At 36.8% G+C, this 23,474-nt stretch overlaps 1 protein-coding gene across 1 annotated transcript in view; it reads right to left on the bottom strand.

The window, feature by feature from the left end:
• The window catches only part of FSIP1 (fibrous sheath interacting protein 1), a 252,900-nt gene that overhangs the window by 215,485 nt on the left and 13,941 nt on the right, over nucleotides 1-23,474 (bottom strand). Inside the window, exons 5-8 of the mRNA XM_069105721.1 lie at nucleotides 21,517-21,671; nucleotides 17,126-17,219; nucleotides 4,144-4,242; nucleotides 2,479-2,600 (exon numbers count right to left, since the gene is read on the bottom strand). Coding sequence (XP_068961822.1) covers nucleotides 2,479-2,600; nucleotides 4,144-4,242; nucleotides 17,126-17,219; nucleotides 21,517-21,671 — 470 coding nt within the window. The remainder of the gene's footprint in view (nucleotides 1-2,478; nucleotides 2,601-4,143; nucleotides 4,243-17,125; nucleotides 17,220-21,516; nucleotides 21,672-23,474) is intronic.

Genomic DNA, 23,474 nt, shown 5'->3' on the forward strand with positions numbered 1-23,474 from the left:
TCAAAGTTCCATCATTATGGTCAAATATTTAGTAGTTGGAATACACTTTGTACAGAGTTAATGGCATTGGCCCATTTCACAGTTGCTGTCATTACAAGCCATCCCTTCTTACTGACAGCTTCAGAAAATAAAAGATTTTAAAATAGAAACACTGAATGAGAAAATCTGCTTCTTCTATATTGCTGCCATTAGAGCGTAAAGGGAGATCTTTCCTTGTAGCCTATCATAAAATGGAAGTTCTTTCCCCCAAACCCACCAGCCACTAATATTATTAAACTGGGTATATTCTGGGACTGTTTGCAAAGAATTCAGAAGGAAAATTCAAAAAGAAAAGGAGATAGGAAACTGGGTCAAGAGGAGGAGAGTTAGATTGATTCTCAAGGACATTATAGAGTTGAAAAATTGTGATCCAGGGGCGGCCAGGTAGCACAGCGAGTAAGAGCACCGGCTCCAGTGTTGAGAAGGCCTGGAGATCGAATCCCGGGCTCAGACACTTAGCACCCACCCAGAAACACCTGGCCATGTAACCTTGAGCAAGTTACTTAATCCCAATTGCTTAGGGGCGGCCAGATGGCTCAGCGAGTAAGAGCACCGGCTCCAGTGTTGGGATGACCTGGATCGGGTCTGGGCTCAGATACTCAGCACCACACCCAGAAATAAATGGCCGTGTAACCTTGAGCAAGTTACTTAACCCCGATTGCTTTAAAAAAAAAAAAAAATCGTGATCCTTTGTTTTCTGACCACTACTGTGCAGTTTCCAGGCATGGCCAGGGCCATGGCCATGCCAGCAGACTATAACAGACTGGAGGATCATTCATAAGACCCTTCCTCCATCTTTCATTCCTGCCTTGGAGTTGGTAGGGACAGGAGTCCATCAACCAAAAAGCTTCTCTGAGATACCTCTGGCCTCCTCCAAACAAGGAGGAAAGAAGCTGAACAGAGGCAGACACCCTGTTACCACAGTCAAAAGCATTTGGCATTGCCTACTATTATTTCCAATGAACTGGACCCTGTGTTTTCCTTGTCCTTTCTGTCCATTTCCCCAAAGCTGTTAATCCTATATAAAAGAAGTTAGCAACCACAAACCTTTGTTTTATGTTTAGTGTTATTTGCTGTTATAGGGGCTGGGGAGAGGATGAGTCTAGAAACACAACCTTATTCCCTCCACCCCTAACCCCCAGTGGGAGGCCTAGATCAGTGGCCAAGTAAAAAGATTTCTTTCCCCATATGTCACATGCCTGGGGTCAGCCTGCTAGAGTTTTCCTCACCCTGCCCAAGGTGAGAAGCAGGAGTAATAATAAGCAGAGAGAGCAATTAATAAACTAAAAGTGAATAATATTTCCCTAGTAATCTAGGCAATTCCCCTAGTAATCTAGGCAAGTCAAAGCCTAAAACCAAGAGGGAAGGGAACAGGGCTCACTCCCAAAAGCACCACCGGTTCTGCTCAGAATCCTTCACTCCCAGACCTCCCTCCTATAACTGCCTTTCTTTTCAGCAGTATTTAATTTATCTTATACCTTTATTAATTACCACTATTAAATGGTGAGCTCCTTGAGGGCACAGATTATCTTTTGCTTCCTTCTGTATGCTCAGTGAATAGCACAATGCCTGGCACATGGTGTTTAATAAATGTTTATTGATGGATTGATTATGGATACTGATTTATGGTTAAATGTGCTTTCATATTCTCTCATATTTATCCTTGTAATAACCTTGTGATGTATGCAATACAACTATTTTCATTTTAGAAATAAGGATCATAGAAGTTAAATGTTTAGTACAGTGCCTGGCAGACAGTAGTTACTTAATAAATATTGATTGATTGATTGATTGATTATGTGGCTTGTTTAAGTCTGGCAGATTATCAGATCTAAAACTCCAACCCGATTTCCTGCTTCCAATACACCATGGAGTTTCTAATCACTACCCATGAGGTACATATGCAGTATGTGACCGAGCTTTCAGATTTTAAGAATATCACAGGATTTTCAGATTTTAGAGCTAGATAGAGTATCAGAGCTACCAGGCCAGCATATTTTACATGTGTTCAATTAACTTTATTTTGATAGGGGAAAAAAAGGACAGTCAAGATATGGCTCAAGTGATGAATCAGATTTTCAACCCTACCGAATAAAACAAATTTCAGTACTCAGGGTGGGGTGGCTAGGTGGCACAATGAATAGAGCACCGGCCCTTAAATCAGGAGGACCTGAGTTCAAATATGACCTAGGACACAACACTTACTAGCCATGTGACCTTGGGCAGGTCATAACCCCAATTGTCCTACCCTCCCCCCTCCAAAAAGCAAAAACAAACAAATTTCAGTACTCTACTATTACAAAATATTACACATCTACTTGTTTACAAATTATAAAATATTATCACAGGCTATCATTCGACAGCAGTCTATAAACCACACAATTTTTAAAAACTAATTTCATTCCAAATCTGAGATTTTTACAAATTCTAAATTCATACCTCTATATTTCTCTTAATGAAATCCTGATTTTTTTTACCCTTGAGTTCACCATAGTTTTCTCTCTGTGGCTTCTTTTCTGGTTTGCTCAATGATTTATTACTTTCACTTTGATATACAGATTCTGATATAAAAGAAGCAGAGGTTTTCTAATTATTGTCATTTAAAAATTTCATGTCAAACACCTACTATCATAAACAGAAAAACCTTAAAGAGATTCCAGTATTACATGAACATTCAACCTTTTAAAAGGAAGACATCTGACTATAACTTTCAAAGAAATTCTAAGTAAAACACTTTTAGTCTTTCTATATTCGAGATGACATCTCTAATGAAGAAAGGAGTTCTCTACTGTGGGGATAGTGTAAACGTGTGACGCACAATTTTTGCCTAAGACAAGTATAGTGTTGGCCCCTGATGTGAAAGTATAACTATGCTAAGTAGAATTTTTACTTAAGATGAGTTATGACTCTAGGCATCAAAGATGATAGAACTTTGCCAGGAACCAGTAGATATAAAGTGGAGAACATAACACATATATAAAAGCTAATAACTCAGACTTGCATCTTATCACTAGGTCTGGTATTTCCAGCTTAATTTTACTGGAAAGAGCTAAAGACACATTTTCTAGATTTAAACTCAGTTTCACAGGAATACTCTTAACAGGATGCTGTGTTAGCTCTTTCTAGGTTGCCCTCTCAGATTTTCAGTTTCTTGTTTCCCTATTTATCTGGGAGCTATTTATCAGTGAATCCTTCTTCTCAGTCTCTAGGGAACTATTTATCAATGAATCTTTCTTCTCAGTCTCTAATCAGTAAAATTATAGCACTAGAGGAATCCCTATTGGGTGTCCTAGGATATCCTTTGAGTCAAACTTCCTACATCACACCTCCTGTAGTCAACTGGCCATCCTGAGAACCAAATAGATCTTTCACTCAACTTGACCTAAAAATTTCCTCATAAAGGTCATAGGAGTCCCCTTTGAAGGGCAAAAGGAGTTTATCCTATTCAGGTCATATAAAAGTACATTAAATTGCAACGATTTCATCTTAAATAGTAATATCTAGAGAAAATTTGGTTAAAAACTACTTTCACTTTCTAGAAGACATCCTGTGCTTTTAGAAACTTCAGGCCTTCTTACCAGAATGAATTAAGTTGAAATATCACCAATATATTTGTAACTAATTCTCAAAGTAAAAAATGAGTGTCTGAATATTTGAGGAAAATGTTTGAATCGGCAATCAACACTCTCTGGGGAAGGATGAAATATTTATATTTTATTTCTTTGTGAATACTCTCTAAGATTATTTATAGATTTGGAGTTACTAGATTCTGAGCAAATTAAGGTTGTACTGATGCCTAACAGTTTGGAATTTGTTTTATTTTTTACTTCAACTCCCTTTAGTAGCATGATCTATTTGCTTTTGAGAGAAGAGGAATGACCATCAAAGATGGAGAACACATGGTTTTTATTTGCTATGATTTGTTATATACGTTTTTTTTAATAATATATAGCATTTTTTCATTCCATTGAAACCATCACATGATATAAATGAATACAACTTTTAAAAACTTCAAATAAAACTCAATTATACAAAGTCTACATTTTTAGCCAATTATGGCTAAAATACAATGTCAATGGGCACAATCCCATAAATCAGACGAACCTTGCCTGGCTTGCTCAATACAATTTTCATATTCTTCAGGAGGAATTTGTGTGTGAAACACAGAAGTGAAGGGTTCCTCTTGTTCCAGTTGAAAAGAACCTATTAATTAAAAGTCAGTCAATCAATACAGGTAACAAAGAGAAAATTATCTATGCCCATAGAGTAGTCATAAAAATATCAGGGTCTGCCTTTTCATTGGAATCCCTCAATTCCCTCCTCACACATCAATTTCTCAGATTCATGTCAGCTGAACTAGAAATAGAGAAGGTTAACAATCTGACTTTGTGTGCATGGATTCTTGAGAACAAAAATCATAGAAAGGAAAGGAAAACAATTTAAAATATCTAGGCCTGCAAGCCCCATCACCAGGATCCTAAGTTCTTAAGGGATGCCCAAGGGTATACTACAATATCACATTTATTCATCAAAGTAAAATGTGTAAAAAAAATACATTCCCTGTGACATAAGGAATATGCAATATTTACTGGGCATAGTCTCCTTTTTTTTATTTTAGCTCACCAAGAATGAGCAACTAGGTTAGTTTTCAGAAAATATGCTTAATCATAAAGACAAAGAAATTATTTTGACAGTGAAATTTAAGAGGGATCCTAAACAGCTGATCCTTAATTTGTTGATTGTGTTATTAGTTATACATTCATAGAATGTTAACTTGGGCAGCTAGGTGGCACAATGGATTCAGTACAGATCCTAGAATCAGGAAGACTCATCTCCCTGAATTCAAATCCAGCCTCAGACATTTACTCACTGTGTGACTCCGGGCAAGTCACTTAACCCTGTTTGCCTCCGTTTCCTCAACTATAAAATCAGCTGAAGAAGAAAGTAGCAAACCACTCTACTAGCTTTGACCAGAAAACCCCTAATGGGGTTACAAAGAGTTGAAATGACTGAACAGGTAAGAAATGATGAGCAGGATGGTTTCAGAAAAACCTGGTAAAACTTATATGAACTCATGAAAAGTGAAGTGAGCAGAACCAGGAAAACATTAATACACAGTAACAGTAATATTGTAAGGATGACCAACTATGAAGACTTAGCTTAGATAATGATCTGAGAGAAATAATTATTTCTCTCTGATATTAATAACCAATTATTGAAGTAGGACTAAAGTTTTGCCCTTTCTGTTTCCTCATTCAGAAATCAGTCCCTTGTAGGTTATTCAGCCAGCATCTGAAGGACATTGCTGATAATGAGATTAGAAAACTCTCCTCAGTATTGTTCAGAGCCCACCCAAGTGGGGAAACCCATGTTATACTCAGACTTTCTTGGGGGTTGGATCCTTTGACTAGATTGCTCAGGCTGGGGGGAAGTATGGGCAGAGATAAGTAAGAATGACATAATCAAAGTCACGTCCTCTAGCCCCTCATTGGAATAAGTCCACCTCTCATTATAATATCCATTTTCTCATTAGTTGTTAATCAACCAGAAACGATTGCTGTCTATCGGGAACACCCTCTCTTCCAAAGGCATATAAGCATCATTAGGTCACCATGATCCATCTTTGGTTCACAAGAGACAGCAAAATGATCATCCTTTTATTAATTGTTCACTAGCCAAAATTAATAAAATGATTAATTACCTAGAAATTATCTCTCAAACTTTTTATATGTCATAGATCCAAGACAATTCCAAAGGACCCATGATGAAAAAAGCTATCCGCCTCTGGAGAGAGAACTACTAAACTCTGAATGCAGATTGAAGCACACATTTTTTAAACTTTTTTTTAATTTTTATTGTTTCATTTTATATTTTGCAACATGGCTAAAATGGAAATATTTTGGCATGACCTCACACATATAACTAAAATTAAAATTCTTGCTTTCTCAAGGAGGGAGAAGTGGGAGGGAGGGAAAGAATTTAGAACTCCAACTTTAAAAAAAATGATTGTTAAAAATTATTTTACATGTAATTGGGAAATATTTAATGAAATAAATAAAATTTTTTTTGAAAAAATGTCAGAGAGGCTGTGGGAAAACAGGCACATTACTGCAGTTACTGGAGCTGTGGATTGGTAGAACCATTTTAGTAAGTAAATGTAAAATGGAACTATGTAAGAAACTTGTAAGAAACTAAGTAAGAAAGTAAAATGGAACTATGCCCATAAAGTTACTAAACTATGCATGCTCTTTGACCCAGTGATTCCACTGCTAGGATTTAAATCCATTCTTTCCACTGAACACCTCCTCTCTCCCTTTGGTCCCATATCTGCTATACTGGCTTTAGGGTCACTTAGAAAGACATACTTGTATTTATTGTCCAGTCATTTCAGTACTGAGTGACTCTATGTGACCCCATTTAGGGTTTTCTTTGCAAAGATACTGAAGTGGTTTGCCATTTCTTTCTCCAGCTCATTTTACAGATGAGGAAACTGAGGCAAACAGGGTTAAGTGACCTGTCCAGGGTCACACAGGTAGCATCTGAGGCTAGATTTAAACTCAGGAAGATGAGTCTTCCTGACTTCAGGCCAGCACTCTATCCACTGAGCCACCTAGATGCCCACATACCTGCATAGAGGTTTTAATAAGAATAGGCAAAATAAACTATAGTAAATTGCTATCAATATGCCCAGCCCATGACCCTTTCAGGTCCTATATCAACCCTTCAGCCATAAATGGTCTCAAAGACATTTTGAGAAACATATTTCCACTAATTCTAAATTGCTTTTCTTTCACAATAAAAAAAAAAACTTTGCCGTAGATCAGTATTCACTGATATAATACAAGAATTAAGAGTATTAGTTGGTCTCTCCTGAAGAATTCATGGTCAGGAATAACATCCAGTATCATTCCCAAGAAAGGATAGCTTTGCTTCCTAATCTCAGACACTCCTTCCTACATGACTATCAGGGGTCTTTATTTAATTATATCACTGTCCTTTTAATAGCTGAAATACATATTTAACATTTTTAACAATGACTTGGGTAAAGGTACAGACAGCGTCCTTATCAAATCTGCAGTAGATACAAAGCTAGACTGTGGATGACAGAACCAGGAACTTCCTCCTATCCACTGATACTCTAATGGCTGGCATACTCCTATACTCTCTTACTGTCCCACTCCAAATGATTCAGAACTTCTGACCACCAAAGGAAAATCCTCCCTCTCCAGCCTTAACTGTCTGTTCCCTCACTCCCATCCACATCAATCCTATTCCCCATTGCCCCACTCCAGACCTACATGTCTTTTCAACCGTGCCCTCTCAAACTCCCAGTTGATAATTAGCAAATTTCCTTTCATCCAAGATCTCTTCCTCTCTTGTTCTTTCCATCTTCAGGCACTCAATGGGACCTTCACCCTCTTCACACCCCCACCCCTTGGCACTATACCCTAGGCTATCTTTTCCAGCACAAATTATACATTTTCTCATATGCCCCAACTCACTCATTCCAAAAGGAGAAAAATACTCCTTGCTCCCCACTGCCTCTACTGTGAACCCCCCAAAAGGAGAATATTAAATGATATTTGAGATAGGATAATTGAGAGAATATAGTAATTCATATACACACACACATATCTGTGTGTATTCTCTAAAATATCCTAACTTCCCATTTCCTCAATCTACTAAACTCTTATGAGCTATAATTCCCTAATAAATCCATTCTATTCCCTACATAAATCCATTGAATCTATTGCTTCCAACACTGTTCAATTCTATAATCTTTCTTTTTCACCTAAGTGTCTGACTACTCATGCAGCAGCTCATTCAGGTTCAGTGGACAGAGTTCTAGGCCTGGAGTTAGGAAGAAATGAGGTCATACCTGGCCTCACACACTTACCAGCTATGTGACCTTCAGGAGGTCACTGTGTGACTTTCTTCAACTGTAAAATTGGGCTAGAGATAACAAATGCCTTTTGCCTCAGCTTCCTCGACTACAGAATGAGGATAACAACCCACATCCTAGGGTTGCTGTGACAATAAAATTAAATAATATTCATGAAGCCCTTAATGTAGGAGGTATGTAGGAGGCACTATAAAAATGTTTACTCCCTTCCCCTCTCCTTATGTTTCAGCACTCAGCACATGGTCTGGTATATAATAGGTGGTTAATAAATGTTTATTGACTTGACTTGGAAGGTGGAGTTTGAAATCTCCCACTTCTGATGCTCTTTCTATCTAGAGTCTTGGGCAATTCAGTTAACTTTTTTATTCATCAATCAATCAGCAAGCACTTATTAGGCACCCATTATGTTCCAGAAAATGTTCCAGGAACTGAAGATAAAAATACAACAAATGAAGCAATTTCTTCTCACAAAGGGGAGACAACAAGGGCATGCATATATAAAGAATAAATATGAAGACAATAAATTCAATAACTACAAACGTGGTTAAATACAAGTCAGTTTGAGATGGAAAGCCCTAGCAGTTGGGAAAATCGGAAACAAAACTTAGTGCTTGAGCTACATCTGGGAGAGAGGGATTCTATGAGGCAGATTTGCGGAGGGAATATAGTCCATGAAGAAGGATGATCAGAACAAAAGCATGGAAACAGGGGATGAAATTCTCTACCACCCTTGTCCAAAACATTTTGTAACTACACCGACATCCCAGATGGATGTTGCTCTCATCCTCTGTATCTCTCCTTGGCAATAACCATAGAATTATAAGTTTAGAGCTGGAAGGAATCTTAAAGACCATCAAATGCAGCCCCTTCAATTGATAAATGAGGAAACTGAAAAAGAGAAAGGTTCATAACTTGCCCGGGATCACACCACTATTAGTAGCTGAAGTAGGAGCTGAAGCCAGGCCTCCCGGATTCCAAGCCTGTACAGGAGACTGTGACTGATGGCTAAGGCGTTTCTTGTGTTCTTGTGGTGTTTGCTTGATTACCTTAGAGGTCATATGGTTAGTGCACTGTAAACCTTAGAGCTCTAGAGGAACGTGAGTAATTATGATCTGTTTCTACATGTCTATTGTGGCTGGTGGTCATTCCTCTGAGAGCAGTAAATATCCAGAAACATGAGCAATTGGGTCCTTTGGATTGTCTGTGTGCATCTACAATTGTGCTGTTGCATAGTACTAACTCTGGACATTGATATCCACATGAATTTGGTCCCAGATTCATCCTAACAGTCTCAGCTCAGCAGCTCCTCACTCCCTGGGTGCCAAGTATTCTGCCAAGGGCATAGGAATATGACAACCATATACTCCAATCCTTCAAGGATATCAGGATAATCATATACTTGAAAAAAAACCCACTAATGCCAGAACAAACTATTTCCCAAATTATTCCATGCACACCTGTGAAAATATCTACCCAAGTTGAAATATAAAAATGCCTCTGCTCCAGATGATGGGAATAGCTTTCATATTGTTATAGGATCTAAGAGTCACATCCCTTCAGATAGTCCATAACTCATCACTTGATGATATAGGCCAGGGGTGCTTAACTTGGGTTCCATGAACTTAGAACTTTTAGTATTTTGATAACTAGATTTCAATGTAATTGGTTTCCCCTGTAGGCCTATATATTTTGTTTTCTGTATTTAAAAACATTATTCTGAGAAAAGGTCCATAGGCTTTACCAGATTGCCAAAAGGGTCCATGATGCTAAAGTGGTTAAGAGCACCTGTTGCAGGCAAAGAAAAGAAGTAAAAGAAAAGTGCCAGAGACTTAAAAAGACAACAACTAAAATATAAAACTAACTTATCGGTAGGGTAAGCATGCATTATTTTAGATTGTACTAATTTGTGGAGTGAACTAAAGTTAACTTTTCTATGAAGAAAAGGTTTCCCAATCAACTTAACTGAATAAATCATACTGGTATGGAATGATATTTTAGGTTAATTAAAAGGAAAAAATGCTTTTAGGGGCTTTAGGTCATGAATTTTCAGCATACAAATGATTTTTACTGATTACTAATGAGTCTTAGCTAGTCATTAAAACAAGCCCAGTAGTGCAAAACTTGGCAATATTTTCTGAGTGTTTAATTGAATTGAATTGCTATATGGAAAGTAATTAACTTGTACGTTTTTTAATCCTAAAAATTTGATTTTTCATTAATTCAGATTATCTGGTTCTCCATTAATTTCTTCACTTGGTCTAAATCAATAATGTTTTACTGTGTATGTAATAACAAATGACAAATGCAAATGTGTTCTTCTTTAGAAGATTTGACTTTAATTTAGTATGAATAAGCGTCTTTATTTTAAATTCTAAAGAAAAAGTAACTTGCCAATAGAATTTGAGAAACTTTACCTTCAAGATACTACCAATCTATGATGACAGGTATGAACAAATCTCAAGCTAGTTTGAGGCAGTGTGGCATTGGAGAGCGAGTATTAAGACTTAAGAGTCAGAGGACCAGTACTCAAAATCCAGGCCATTTGAAGAATCTAGGCTGTCTTACAACAGTGAGAAAGTCACCTCTTTTGTATGCCACATACCATAGGGATACATTCTCATGGATCTTTCCCTTTTCCCTCAGACCAAGGACCAATGGAAATGCTTCCCCATAACATGATAGTATATTTGTCCCATACTCTATGGGAACCTATGCTCCCTGGGCCTCAGTTTCCTCCTCTCTAAAATGAAGTAGTTGGAATAAATGATCTCTATGATATCTTTCAGTTCCAAATACAAAAATCCTAAACTAGCATACGATATAATACAGACACTGTCTGGAGACCTCTGTTAAAAGGTCAGAGTTGATACAATTCTATGAACAAATTGTGGTAGGCACAGCACCTGTTTTATGTATTGACCAGTTCCCCTTAAGGGGTCAGGGAGGCCATTCTTGAGATTATCATTTGATTGGCTTCCTTCCCTGAAGTATAAAAGGCCCAGCTTTTAGAAAATTGGTGTAGGAGACTGTAAAGGAGCTCCTACTATCCCAAAGAAGACATCTTCCCTAACTGGCATGGTCAGTTACCCTCTATAAATCCAGAGGTAGAGGGAATAGCCTATTTTTAGCTGAATTGGTACCTTTTTAACCGAGTTGTTTCCTTTCTATCATGTTTGTTGTTATTCAATCATAACTAACTCTTCATGACTCTATTTGGGGTTTTCTTGACCAAAATATAGGAGTAGTTCACCATTTCCTTCTCAAATTTATTGTATAAATGAGGAAACTGAGGCAAACAAGGTTAAGTGACTTTCCCAGAATCATACAGCTAGTAAGTGTCTGACACCAGATTTGAACTCAGGAAGATGAGTCTTCCCGACTCTAACCCCTACACTGTACCCACTGCACCACTTAGCAGCTTTTCTATCATGTGTAACACTAACTCAAGTTGGTTTTTTTGCATTTTATGGTCCATGAGCACCTTACCTAGGTAAGCATCCTACCCAAGCCTGAATTACTATACTGGTCTAAGTAAGGCCTAGCCCATTAACCTATTTGGTTCACCTCTTCTTCAGATACTGAATCTTTACCTATGTAGGAAAAATAGGAATTTCATTGCTAATAGAAAAGTAGGACAAAAGTCAGCAGTGCCATCTCAACCCCTTTTCCATGGACACATAGGATTATAGATTTAGAACTGGAAAGGATTTTAAGGGTCATCAAGTCCAATACCCTCTTTTTATAGATGAGGAAACCCAGAGAAGTTAAATGACTGGTCTATAGTTACACAAGTCATAAGCAGTAGAGATGGAATTCAAATCTAGCTCTTCTGATGTCAAATCAAGTGTATTATGAGTCTGGGTCTTTTAAAATAAAGCTTCTAGGTGATTTGCAAGGACCATAACTGACCCAGTAGGATATGAAAGGATTCTGTAGCTTAAATTTAAAGAACCTATTGAATTTGAGGCAGAAACACACAGTTCAAAAGGCACATTTAATTCAGAAGGGACTCTCAAGCAGTCTGGCTCTGCCATAATAAGGCACATTCTGGATCAGAGTCCGCAGCTCATGTGCTCTCAGTGGTCTTTCTTTGATCAGATCAACCAAAGGACATTCTAGCTCAGAGTAAAAGGCACATTTTAAAGAGTAATATTTTTTAAAAAAAATAATAATTTTATTGATGTGTTTTCTTTTTACATAACCTATATTTTCCAATGTTATTTTTTTTAACGTGCCTGTGGTAGCTGTCAAGGGTCCTTGGTGGAGACAGGTTATACTTCTATAAACTAGATGCAGCAGAAATCTAGAAACTTTGCTGTGCTTAGATTCTAATTATACTTTTATTAAGGCCTCACAAATAATTAGTCACCAACAGGTGCATATAAAAATTTTTCAGAGATGTTCATTAGGTCATTTATATACTAATCCAAAATCCCAATGGCAAATTAAGGCTATTATCCTTCATTTATTAATCCCAAAAGGTATTTTAAAAATCAATTCATCAGATCCATAACAGATATTTTCCACTCATAGTTAACACAATCAGATCTAAGCATAACATGGTAGAAAGCACCTCATATTTTCTTTTTGTTTTTAGAAGCAATCAGGATTAAGTAACTTGCTCAAGGTTACACAGCCAGTTATTTCTGGGTGTGGTGCTAAGTATCAGAGCCCGGATTCGATCCCAGGTCATCCTGACTCTGGGGCTGGTGCTCTTACTTGCTATGCTACCTGGCTGTCCCAAAAGCACCTTATATTTAAAGTCAGAAGACCTGGGCTCCAGTCTTGGCTCTTGACCATGGACTAACCATATAATCCTGGTAAAATCACAACTTCTCGTAAGCCTCAATTTTCTCATCACAGCAATAATTATATTTGCACTACCTACCTCACAGAGTTGTTGTGAGGAAAGGACTTTGTAAAGCATTGTAAGCAAAATATTACTATTTCTTAATACCCAACCTGATAAGCCTCTCTGTCATTCACAGATTTTAAAGCTGAAAAGGACCTTTAAGACCGCTTGATAGGTTAGGTGACTTCCCCAAAGCCATACAGATAATAAGGATTGAAATCTAGGCACTATACTCCACGCCAATGTTCCTTTTTAATATTGCACCTGTCCAGGCTCGTTTAGCAGAAAGGACTATACAGAAAATCTTTCTATGTTGGCTGGATCTGCCAGAGTATGCACTGGGAACATAGCCTTTGAGTACCAGGGTCACCCTCAATCCATGAAGAAGAATCCAAGAAGGATTTTTATGTTCAAACACCAAACACATGACTGAAAAGGTCTTCTTTTGTTTTTAGTGGGCTAAAATAGAGTTGGAAACAGCTATCCAGGTATAGTCCATATGAGATACCATATAAAGCACTTGGTAAATCCTAGGGCACTACATAAACACCAGCTATTATAACTGTCATTGTAACAATTCAGCGGATAGCTCTTAGATAGAATGTCAAGGAAAACTGCATCAGGCAAAGAAAAATATTCACCATAAGAACGTTTTCACATGTCAAAAAAAAAAAAGGGTAAGAAAAACTTTCAGGGTATCTTCTTTACTTTGGTCACAGTCATATTGGTCTTCAATTTTAGAGATTTTAAGAATTTTAATTTCATGCTGCCACCTGCTGGACAACATCTATATACAAATCTCATACCAGAAGTATTAAGTACTCTTTTCACTGCAGCAAGAATAAAAGATCATTCATGGTACTGTAAAATGTTTGGGGTTTTAAAACTGTATATGTATCTTTTCATGTAAAAAACACATATATGTATCAAAATGTAAATGTTTAATTATGTCGCTGTGATGTAAATAGCAGTAAGAAATTTGAGTAAAGAAAGTATTTCTTAGAGAAAGGAATAAAGTTTTCCACAAAGGTTGTCACTAAAACCTAACAGCAGAACAATTTTCATTCTCCATACAGGTGAACCAATCACAACTAACAAAATGCAATTAGGACAGTCACTGGAGAGAGTAGGGGGCCAAAGGGAAGGAGGTTCAAGAAAAGCCTCACCTATAAAAGCTCAAGATGAACAAAATAAATATCTTTTCCCATAGTCCTTACCATTGACTCTATTTTCACGTTTTGTTCCAATAATCTACAGCAAGCTGAGCATTTCAAACTTAAGTATACTTGCCTTGAAATAAGAAATCCAGGGGCTACAATTCCAAAGGGCTTTTCTAGGCAGCCTATAGCTTTCTGAGACTCTAATTTCAACCTTTTGAATATCATAGTCATCTAAAAGGCAGACACAAGTGATGTGGCTCTTCTGGTTAACTGTGATTGCAAACATAGCTCAAAAGGCACATTAAATATGAAGATCACTGATTTAAGCTAAACACAAATGCTTTTCATAGTCTTCAAAAAACATACATGTTTTATGGATTGCCCCCTTGTGATCTGGAAAAGAACACAAATTAACATTATTGTGAACACTGTGACTGAAAATGTTAAAAATGAGTTCACTATAGCACTCCTTCGACAAGGATCTGTCTTTAGAAATACCATCCTAGAGAGTATGCAGAAAATATTTAATGACCTTTATTAAAAAAGTTTTCTTATTGAGAACTTGAGAAGATGATCAAACATCATCATTTCCATATTCATACAAAGAACAGAAAAAGAGGATTGTATATTTTTAAAAATCTCGGGTTCTTTAGGCATACATTAAGTTTTACACTGTAGTATGAATACTTCCCTGCTTGTCTATGTCCCCTTCTAAACTTCCTCCTACTCACTTTTGGGTATTCTTTAATATTCTACTGATTTTCTTTTTTTCTCGTCTTTTTTTGTGGGGAAAGAGGAGAGAAAGGAACATTACTATCACTACCCCCTCCCTCACACCTTTTAAGAGATGGCTGCCAATTAGATAAAGAAGTTAACAGTTAAGTCCTGTTTCTAAACTAGAAATTATAGCATTTTATTAAAATTCTGCATGTCATTACTGTCATGGTCCAGATTTCTTGCTTGGGGTTCATCTACATCATAGATTTGGAAGGAACCTCAAGAAGTCATGCTTTCCAACCAACAACCTTTAGTCACATTATCTTCCTCGATGGCCTTGTTAAGTGTTTAAGCTGGAAAAAGTAAAAGCTATATGGGCAGCTAGGTGGTGCAGTGGATAGAGTGACAGGCCTGGAGTCAGAAAGACCCGAATTCAATCTGTCCTCAGATACTTACTAGCTGTGTGACCCTGGGCAAGTCACCTAACCCTGTTTGCCTCAGTTTCCTCATCTGTAATGTAAACTGAAGAAAGAAACTATAAATCACTCCAATATCTTTTCCAAGAAAGTCCCAAAAGGGATCATGAAAAGTCAGAAATGACTGAACAACAGATTTGGAAATAATTTTTTTTAACGTGTTGTATAGCCTTTCTTTTAACATAGGAAAAACATATATTGCTAAAAAAAATTAAATCTCCCAAATTAAAATTTGGTATTTAAGATCAATTGCTTATCATGTTAACAGAAAAAAAGCAAATATTTTAGTATTTCAAATGACCTAACAGCACCAGCAAACTCAATTTCAGTGTGACACATCCTAAAATAAAATGTGCCAACCAGCAGCTGTACTCCATTGATTTAAGTGAAACCTTTCTGACAGAGTCCAAGTCCCCATTACCCAAAGAGATCTTGAAACATCACTTTTCTATGCAGCAAACTTCGTTCAAAGTTAATCTAGTCCACGGTTGCTTCAAGATGATATCCCCATGCAAGCACTATTAATCTAAGGTCTACAGACTCCTATGGATAGACTTCAGGGGGGTTGTGAACTTGAATGGGAAAAATTTACATCTTTATGTTCATTCATTTCTAACTGAAATTTAGCATTCTTTTCTATTATGATTATAGGCAGCAGTAGCCTTCATACTATCATTAAAAAATAAAATGTAACTCTTGACTTTAAATATACTGCCATGTTATTTAAAATATTAATAAAGAAGCACATGTTTCTATGTAGCAAATTTGTTTTTTAATATTTTGGAAACTGTATATAACTGGTTTTCTTTGCAATCCTATGGATTTTAAGCTAGGCATTTAAAGACATGAATCTGAGAAGGGGTCCAAAGGCTTCACCTGACTGCCAAGTGTCCATGACACAAAAAAAGGTAAAGAATCTCTGACCTAGAGGAATTCAGAGAGTCTGAAGTTATTCAACAAAAATGTATCAAGAGCCTACTTTGATTATGGTACTTTGATAGAGACTAGGAATACAAAGATAAAAAAATTATACATTTCCTAGCCTCAAGAAGCTTACATTTGACTGGAATTAGTTCTGGGTATTTTACAAAGCTGGAGTTTCACTATGGAGATGAGAAGCTGCTTGTCGAAATATCAGAGTAAACTAAAGGTCCCCTATCAGGGCCATTCCTCTACACAGACAGAGAAGATAGCTGCCTGCCTCTGTGAAATCATTGGAGGAAAGCTTTAAAGGGATCCTTGCCCCCAAGTCATCAAACTCTGTCCCATTCCCTGAAATTCCTGCAGTGAGAGTCAAAAGACCAATCTCCAAAAGGTCCTGTTAAAATAGAAATATGTTAGAGGAATTAATGCATTTATAGGATTAATCATATTGGCTAATCCCAGAAAGCAGAGTCTTAAGGGAACAGGATGGTAGGAAGGAGAGCTAACAAATGAAGTGTACACCTTGGTGGAGTATTTCAGTGATGAGTCCCAAGTAACTAGTCAGGGAAAAATGTGAATAGACTGAATGTCTAGGCAAGGGATGGTCCCAATAGAAAAAAGAAGAGCACAAGAGAAATAACCACTGAGATTTACATAGCTCTTTAAGGTGGACAAAGTCCTTTCCTTACAACAAGCCTGTGAGATAGGTGGTACAAGAATTATTATCCCTATTTTATAGACGAGCAAACTAGGGATATGAGTTTGTCCATGACTGCAAAGGTAAACCTCCTGACTAAAGATCTATTCACTGTGTGTACCACATTGCCTCATTGGGATGTCACAAGAAGGATTTTTTATCCTGCATCCCAATTTTGCATACTGCTATTTCAGCCTCCTTAGATGTTCACTGGTGATCCTGAACAATTTAGGCTAATGTGACCATTTATTTCCCTGAATTATCATCTGTTAATTTTGAGTCTAATTATATGTATATTTGACTCGAATTCATTTCTTCTACAAAATAATTTTTTCCAAAGTCATCTTTCTTACTCACCAGTTGTCCCTTCTGAAGAGGTAGCCAAAGTCACAAATTTTTTGGTATTTTCTATCTCCTCATTACTTTGTATGGCATCAAAATTTTTGATAGTCTAATGAGAGAAAGAGAGAGTCTGAATATAGGAAAGAAATCGGGTGACCATACTCATTTTATTAAAAAAAAACATCTTTCCATAATGGTTCAAAAAATGAAGAAAGTACAATCTTTTTTTAAACTTAAATAACTAATAATGTTCTAAATAGTACTTGTTCTAGCAAACTTTTTTGCTATTACGAAAATCTTATGCCAGTGATTTCAGAGGGAGACAAGGTATATTTCTCTTATTATATAATTACCATTCCTTTCTCCCGACTGTGACCTTTTCAGATCAAGTAAATAATTTCTTCATCCTGCCTGAAGTTGCCTACAGCTAATGAATAACTTAGAGGCACACTATCTGATTGGAATTCCAAACATTTCATGGTTTGAAAAATTACAGCATATTTACATGCAACCATTGACCAAATCCTATTCTAGGCTGGCTGAAACTCACAGAGAATCAATGAGAATAAATGAAAATAAATAACTTAAGTTCATCTGTTAAAATATACCATTTGCCTTGACCAATTAGACATTTGTTACTTTCATATACTGTAGGTTATCCCTTTCACTCCTGTTCCAAAGAAAATATTAGCTTTCAAAAGTTTATTATCAATTATACTATTTTTACTGAAACCAGTCGAGTGATCTAGGAGAACTTCTTCAAAAATAATTCAGTCTATTACTATAATATCACATTATTTCATCCTCCGACCTTAGGAATTCTCTCCCTGGAATGCATAAGTCCAAACTGGAAGGAGTAAGCAGAAAGGAGCAAGCATCAGTATTACAGAGAAAGAGCATGGGGTCCCAAGAATGTCCAAAAAAAAAAGTTGTCAACAGTATTTACTGAATACCTACTTTATGGCCAAAACTGTGCTAAGTACTCTGAGAAAAACAGAAGAAACCTAACATTCTTTTCCTTAAGGACAGTAGAGTCTTAGATGAAAAGAGAGACAAAGGTTAGAATGTCCAAGTGGAAATTTCCAGGATATACAGGATTAGAGAACGGGTGAGAGGTCAAGACTGGAGCAAAAGATCGGATGGCTGAAGCCTCCATAGTAGGATGGCAGTCAGAGTATCACCCACCTACATCATGGATGTAAAACCAGAGGCAAGGATGAAGCCTGTGCTTCTATTTTGTCCTGCCTAGGGTTCTAATACAAATTCCTCTTGGTATCTTAGAGATTTGACATCTAACTCCTGACCCACAATTCAAACTATGCTCCTAAACCCTATCCCTAGCCCCAGTAGTGAAATACCAAACATTACAAAACCATATGTTCTGGGAATATGAAGTCAACTCACTCAATAGGCATACTCTCTAAAGACTCAAATTACAAATAACAAGGATTTATTCTAAAAGCCAATGATAAGCATATAGTCTTCCAGAAATAAATGGATTTATGATCTCACTGATGTGAATATCCCCTCCAATGGTGTAGACTGCAACCCATCTATGCTCCATTATCCCATGGGCCACATGTAATTTTGATTTTAGAGATTGTATTTCTGCATGATTTTCAGTCATATGGAAAATTTTTAATGTAAAAAAATATGAGTTTTATCTCAGGGAGCAATTTTGGATCTTGGAAAGTGATTACAATTAACCAAATACAATTAAGCCTATTTTATTCCTTCTACTTATTTCTGGACCCAATTCACTATCCATCTGCAGCATCATTCCTAGATAATATGGACTGATGCACTAACTCAATGAACTGCCTGTATGAACATGTGTTGCTGTCTGAACAATAGGCATTCCTCAGTTATTTAGGAGTTTTCTACAGGGATTGTAACGTCAGTCTTTTTTAAGTTTCAGTAGATCTAATTGAAGAAGCCCTGAAAGTATCAAGGGGTTCTATGCAAGCGTCATCAGTGTCATACAAAAAGAAGAGCAGCCGAAGGGCCTTACCATCCGTCCCCCTTTCATAGAACATCCTTCAGGACCGAGCTGAACGCAATATTTCTCTACGTGTTCTCTATGATTGTATCCATCAATGAATCTTAAAGTGAACTTCTTGCTCCATTATCAAAATCTTTTATGATCTTGACACATGTGTAGATCTTAAGGTGTGTGTGTGTGTGTGTGTGTGTGTGTGTTTAAACTCCTTGAAAAGGTTGTCTAGAGACCTCCCTTCAGGTTTTGATGCTGTTGAGCACTCTCTATCCTAGGTTTTGGGGACATTACTCTCTCCTGGTTCTCCTCCTACCACCTGACTACTCCGCCTAAATATCCTTTGCTACATGTTCATCTAGGTCATGTTTACTATTCGTGGTAGTCTCTGTAGTGCCAACACAATATTCACAATGCCCACAATCACAATAAATATATCAACCATGACTATAAATATTTCTGCATGGTGCTTGATCACAAAATATAACAGACTTTCCATATATAATAAAGAAGCAAAACATTTATTCAGACACCAGAAAACCAAATCCCAATACCAGGAAACCAAATTCATTGTAGCAACAGAGAAGTTAATGCATCACAATGTAGCAGGGAGCCAGATCATCTTTTAGCCTTCCCACAAACCAATATTTGACCAGTTTTTACTCACAAGCTTGACTAACTCCTTGCCTGAGTGCCCTCTCTCTCCCACCCCTTCACCCGCTCTGACTCACAACTTCTTGTGGGTTCTGCTTCACCCTTTTGCAAACTCCTCCCACTACAGGCTCTATGTGATTACATTCAGTCTATTAGGGGGCAGAGTTTATTTTCAAAGCAGGGAAGGTCTTCAAATTCCCTTAGGCTTATTAAGAGGCAGGGAAGATCTTCAAATCCCCATTACCATTACATTTGGCCCCAAGCTATGGTCTGATAAAAAAAAAAAAATACTTCGTGAAATTCTGTCTTTCTTATTTTCATCCAGAATACCAACAATATGTGCTCAGGTCATTCTCATAGAGAAGAGAAAATAGGTATATGAATCTGTAATTACAAACTTCTCAATTGTCTTTTTTTTTTTTTGTAATCTGTGATTTTTTTCAGTCCATTCAATTCCCCTTCCACAATCACCAGAAAAGATGCTGACAGTGATCAACTGTTATTTGTTGTCTGTTAAGCTAAAATTAATTTCATTTCTGTGTTATTATTCAGTACTCAGTCCAGGGGCTTCAAACTTTCTTCCTGAATAACATGTTTATGCTATAAAAGCAAGGGGCTTCTAAGTAGGGCCTTTGATCTCTTTCATTTCTTATTCTTAAATTATATTTTATGACTTTTTTTTTTTGCTATGCTTCCCTGTGACTTCCTTCATAAATATCAGTGTATATGTAGATTTGGTTTGAAGAATATTGCTAAGCTCTTCATAGAATTCCTCTGCCTCTTCATTTTCTGCCAACAGATGCTGATTCATAAACTGGGGTTGGTCTTTTTGTTTGTTACAGTCTTCACTGGAACTTCAGGAAAGTGCAATCAGGTATCCCAAAAAAATATTTCTTTTTCTCTTTGAGCACATTATCAAACCAAATCCTATCAATTCTCCAATAAATTAACCATCCTTTCATTTAGCTATAATTTCCTTATACTCAACTTCATAACAAAATTATCTAAATCCAACTTACTTAAAAGACAACTGAAGTCAAATTAAATTTAGACTACTTAAGACAATTACTTATAAATACCTATCTTATGGGTGGCTAGGTGGCACAGTGAGTAAAGCGCTGACCCTGGAGTCGGGAGGACCCGAGTTCAGTTCCAGCCTGAGACACTTAACACCCACACAAAAATACTAGCTGTGTAACCTTGGGCAAGTTACTTAATCCCAATTGCCCTCCAAAAGGCAGAAAAAAAAATACCTATCTTATGTCACTCTTCTTAATTGTTTGCACAGCTGATCCACAGATCACAAATAAAATAGCCATCACAAAAGATGATTTTTTGACCTGGCTATTCACTAACAAACTTTAAACTCCATGCAGAGACTAGAGCTTGCTGCTCAGATGTAAGACCAAGAAGTCTCACTCTTGTTCACTCTAGAGTTCAGGCAAAAAGATCCAGCCCTATACCTATGAAGAAAATACTTATCAGTACAGGTCAAATGCACATCTATTATCAGAAGTACTTCAGAACACAAATTGTGCTATTAAGGGTTAGACATAAATTATTAACTTAATTAAATTAAATTAATAAAATTAAATATTAACTATTAACCTGAAAAAAGACACATCCAATTGTTCATTCTCAAAGAGTAAAATAAAATATATCCTTAAAACCATTTCAAGTACATCCTACTTCTCATCAAACATACCTTCCCTAGAGAATTTTGCCTTTCCCATGTCATACCAATTGTCATCTCTCTTACCCGAAGTTCTTCCCACAGCTTTGTTCTCATTTCTTGGCCTTGCTTTTTAATTTCTTTTTCTTTAAATTGTTTCTCCACCAACAGTCTGTCAAGTCTCTTCATCTTTTTAACAGCTTCCTGAAGTTGAAGATTCGATTCTTTTATTTTGGAAACATCTATGTGATATGGAAAATAAAAGTTTGTTTAGCCTTTAGAATTGGAACAAATCCCTTTTTATATAGAAAAGAAAACTGGGGCTTCTCACCACAGGTATTGCCACCTCTCAGACTTTTAGTCCATTCATTGTCCTTACCCAAACTGTCCTCCATTCATTCAAATACTATCTCCCAACTAAAGAGTCCCCTTCAAGGTCTACTTTATGCTCCACCTTCTCCATGAAATATTCTTCGAACACATTAGCTTTGAGAGACCTCTCCCTTCCTTTGAATGACTATAGCAAGTAGTCTCGCCAAAGTATTAAAATCACAAGATTTTTCATTATCCCTTTGTTCTTTAATTCACTGGATCTCCACAGTAGGTAAAACATTAAACTAGCCTGGAATAGAGTGGAAGGGGACTGAACTTGAAGCAAAGAGGACACAGGTTAGAGTCCTAGTTCTACCACTCTCTCTGTGACCCTGGGCACATCATTCAACCTGTGCTTCAGCTTCTTCTTCTCTAAAATGGGAACAAGATTATTTGCAGTACCTAATTCATAGGAACTGCTAGAAGGAACTTCTGAAACCTTACAGGGCTACATCAATAATAATAATGATTATTGTCATAGCCACCATTTACACATCATCATAAGGTTTACAAAGTACCTCACATACAATCAGGCCTCACAATAACCCTGTCAGATATTATTATTCCCATTTATTAAATGGGGAAACTGAGGCTCCGAGAGGTTGTGTGATTTGTCCATGATAACATAGTTTATAAATGGCAGAAGATAAATTCAAACCCAGGTTTCTCCTAATTTGTAGATCAAGAATCTTTTCAATATACTATATTGGAAGCTATAAATATATCTTCTATACACATACACATACACACACACACACACACACACACACACAGAGCCACTCTTGGGTACAGGAAGATGTAAAAGAATAGAACTTGGCCACAATAATTTTATCCTATGGTAGGGGAAATCAGACACAGACACAAGTAACTACTAAACTTGGGAGTCAAGAGACACAAGTTGGAGTCCTGCCTCTGGTGCTTATTATAAGCAACATCACCATCAGCAAGAGATCAATGGTAACATTATTTCTGAGCTCCAATTACCTCATGTGTAAGATGGAATAAAATATTACTTGTAGGACTTGCCTTACAGTAGTTGCGAGAATGAGATATGGATAAGATAAAGGATGTAAAATGTTTTGCAAACCACAAAGCATTACACAGGTATCAACTATCATTACAATGAATAAAGTTCTATATGTGAACAAAGAAACCTTAAAAAAAACTTTTAGGGAATGTTTCATTTAGTTACCCAGGAATTTCTTTGAGTTTTCATTTTTAACATTAAATTCTAGGAAATTGGGACCACTTAGGGCCTTTGAAATCATTCAAAGTTTAAATTAAATATGACTAAAAGTAATAACCTTACAAGAAAATAATCAAATATTGAACCACTTTGGGTTTTTTTAGCCTTCCCAAAGAAAGCAAGCAGGGGTTTTTTGTTAAGTGAAAGAACAAATTCACAACTTCTGAGAAGTCCAAATGATCAATCACATTGCCCCTAATGGGGCCACTTTGTTTTTAAAGGGGAGGAGTCTCCAAGAATATCAGTCCTATTAATGAATGGTTACTGCAACATTTAATGCAGCCAGTGGAATAACTCTAATTCCCCTCTGCCATTCCTAACATTCTCAGCTTGTGTCTACTTGGGTGGTATAAAGATCAGGTATTTAAAAGTATCTTACACAGTTTATACAGCTACTATAGCAAGATCAACACAACTGAAATTTTTT

This window comes from Petaurus breviceps, unplaced genomic scaffold, assembly GCF_028583685.1.
Source record: "Petaurus breviceps papuanus isolate PSGF00001 unplaced genomic scaffold, PetGlider_PUasm1.0 77, whole genome shotgun sequence".
NCBI lineage: Eukaryota > Metazoa > Chordata > Mammalia > Diprotodontia > Petauridae > Petaurus > Petaurus breviceps.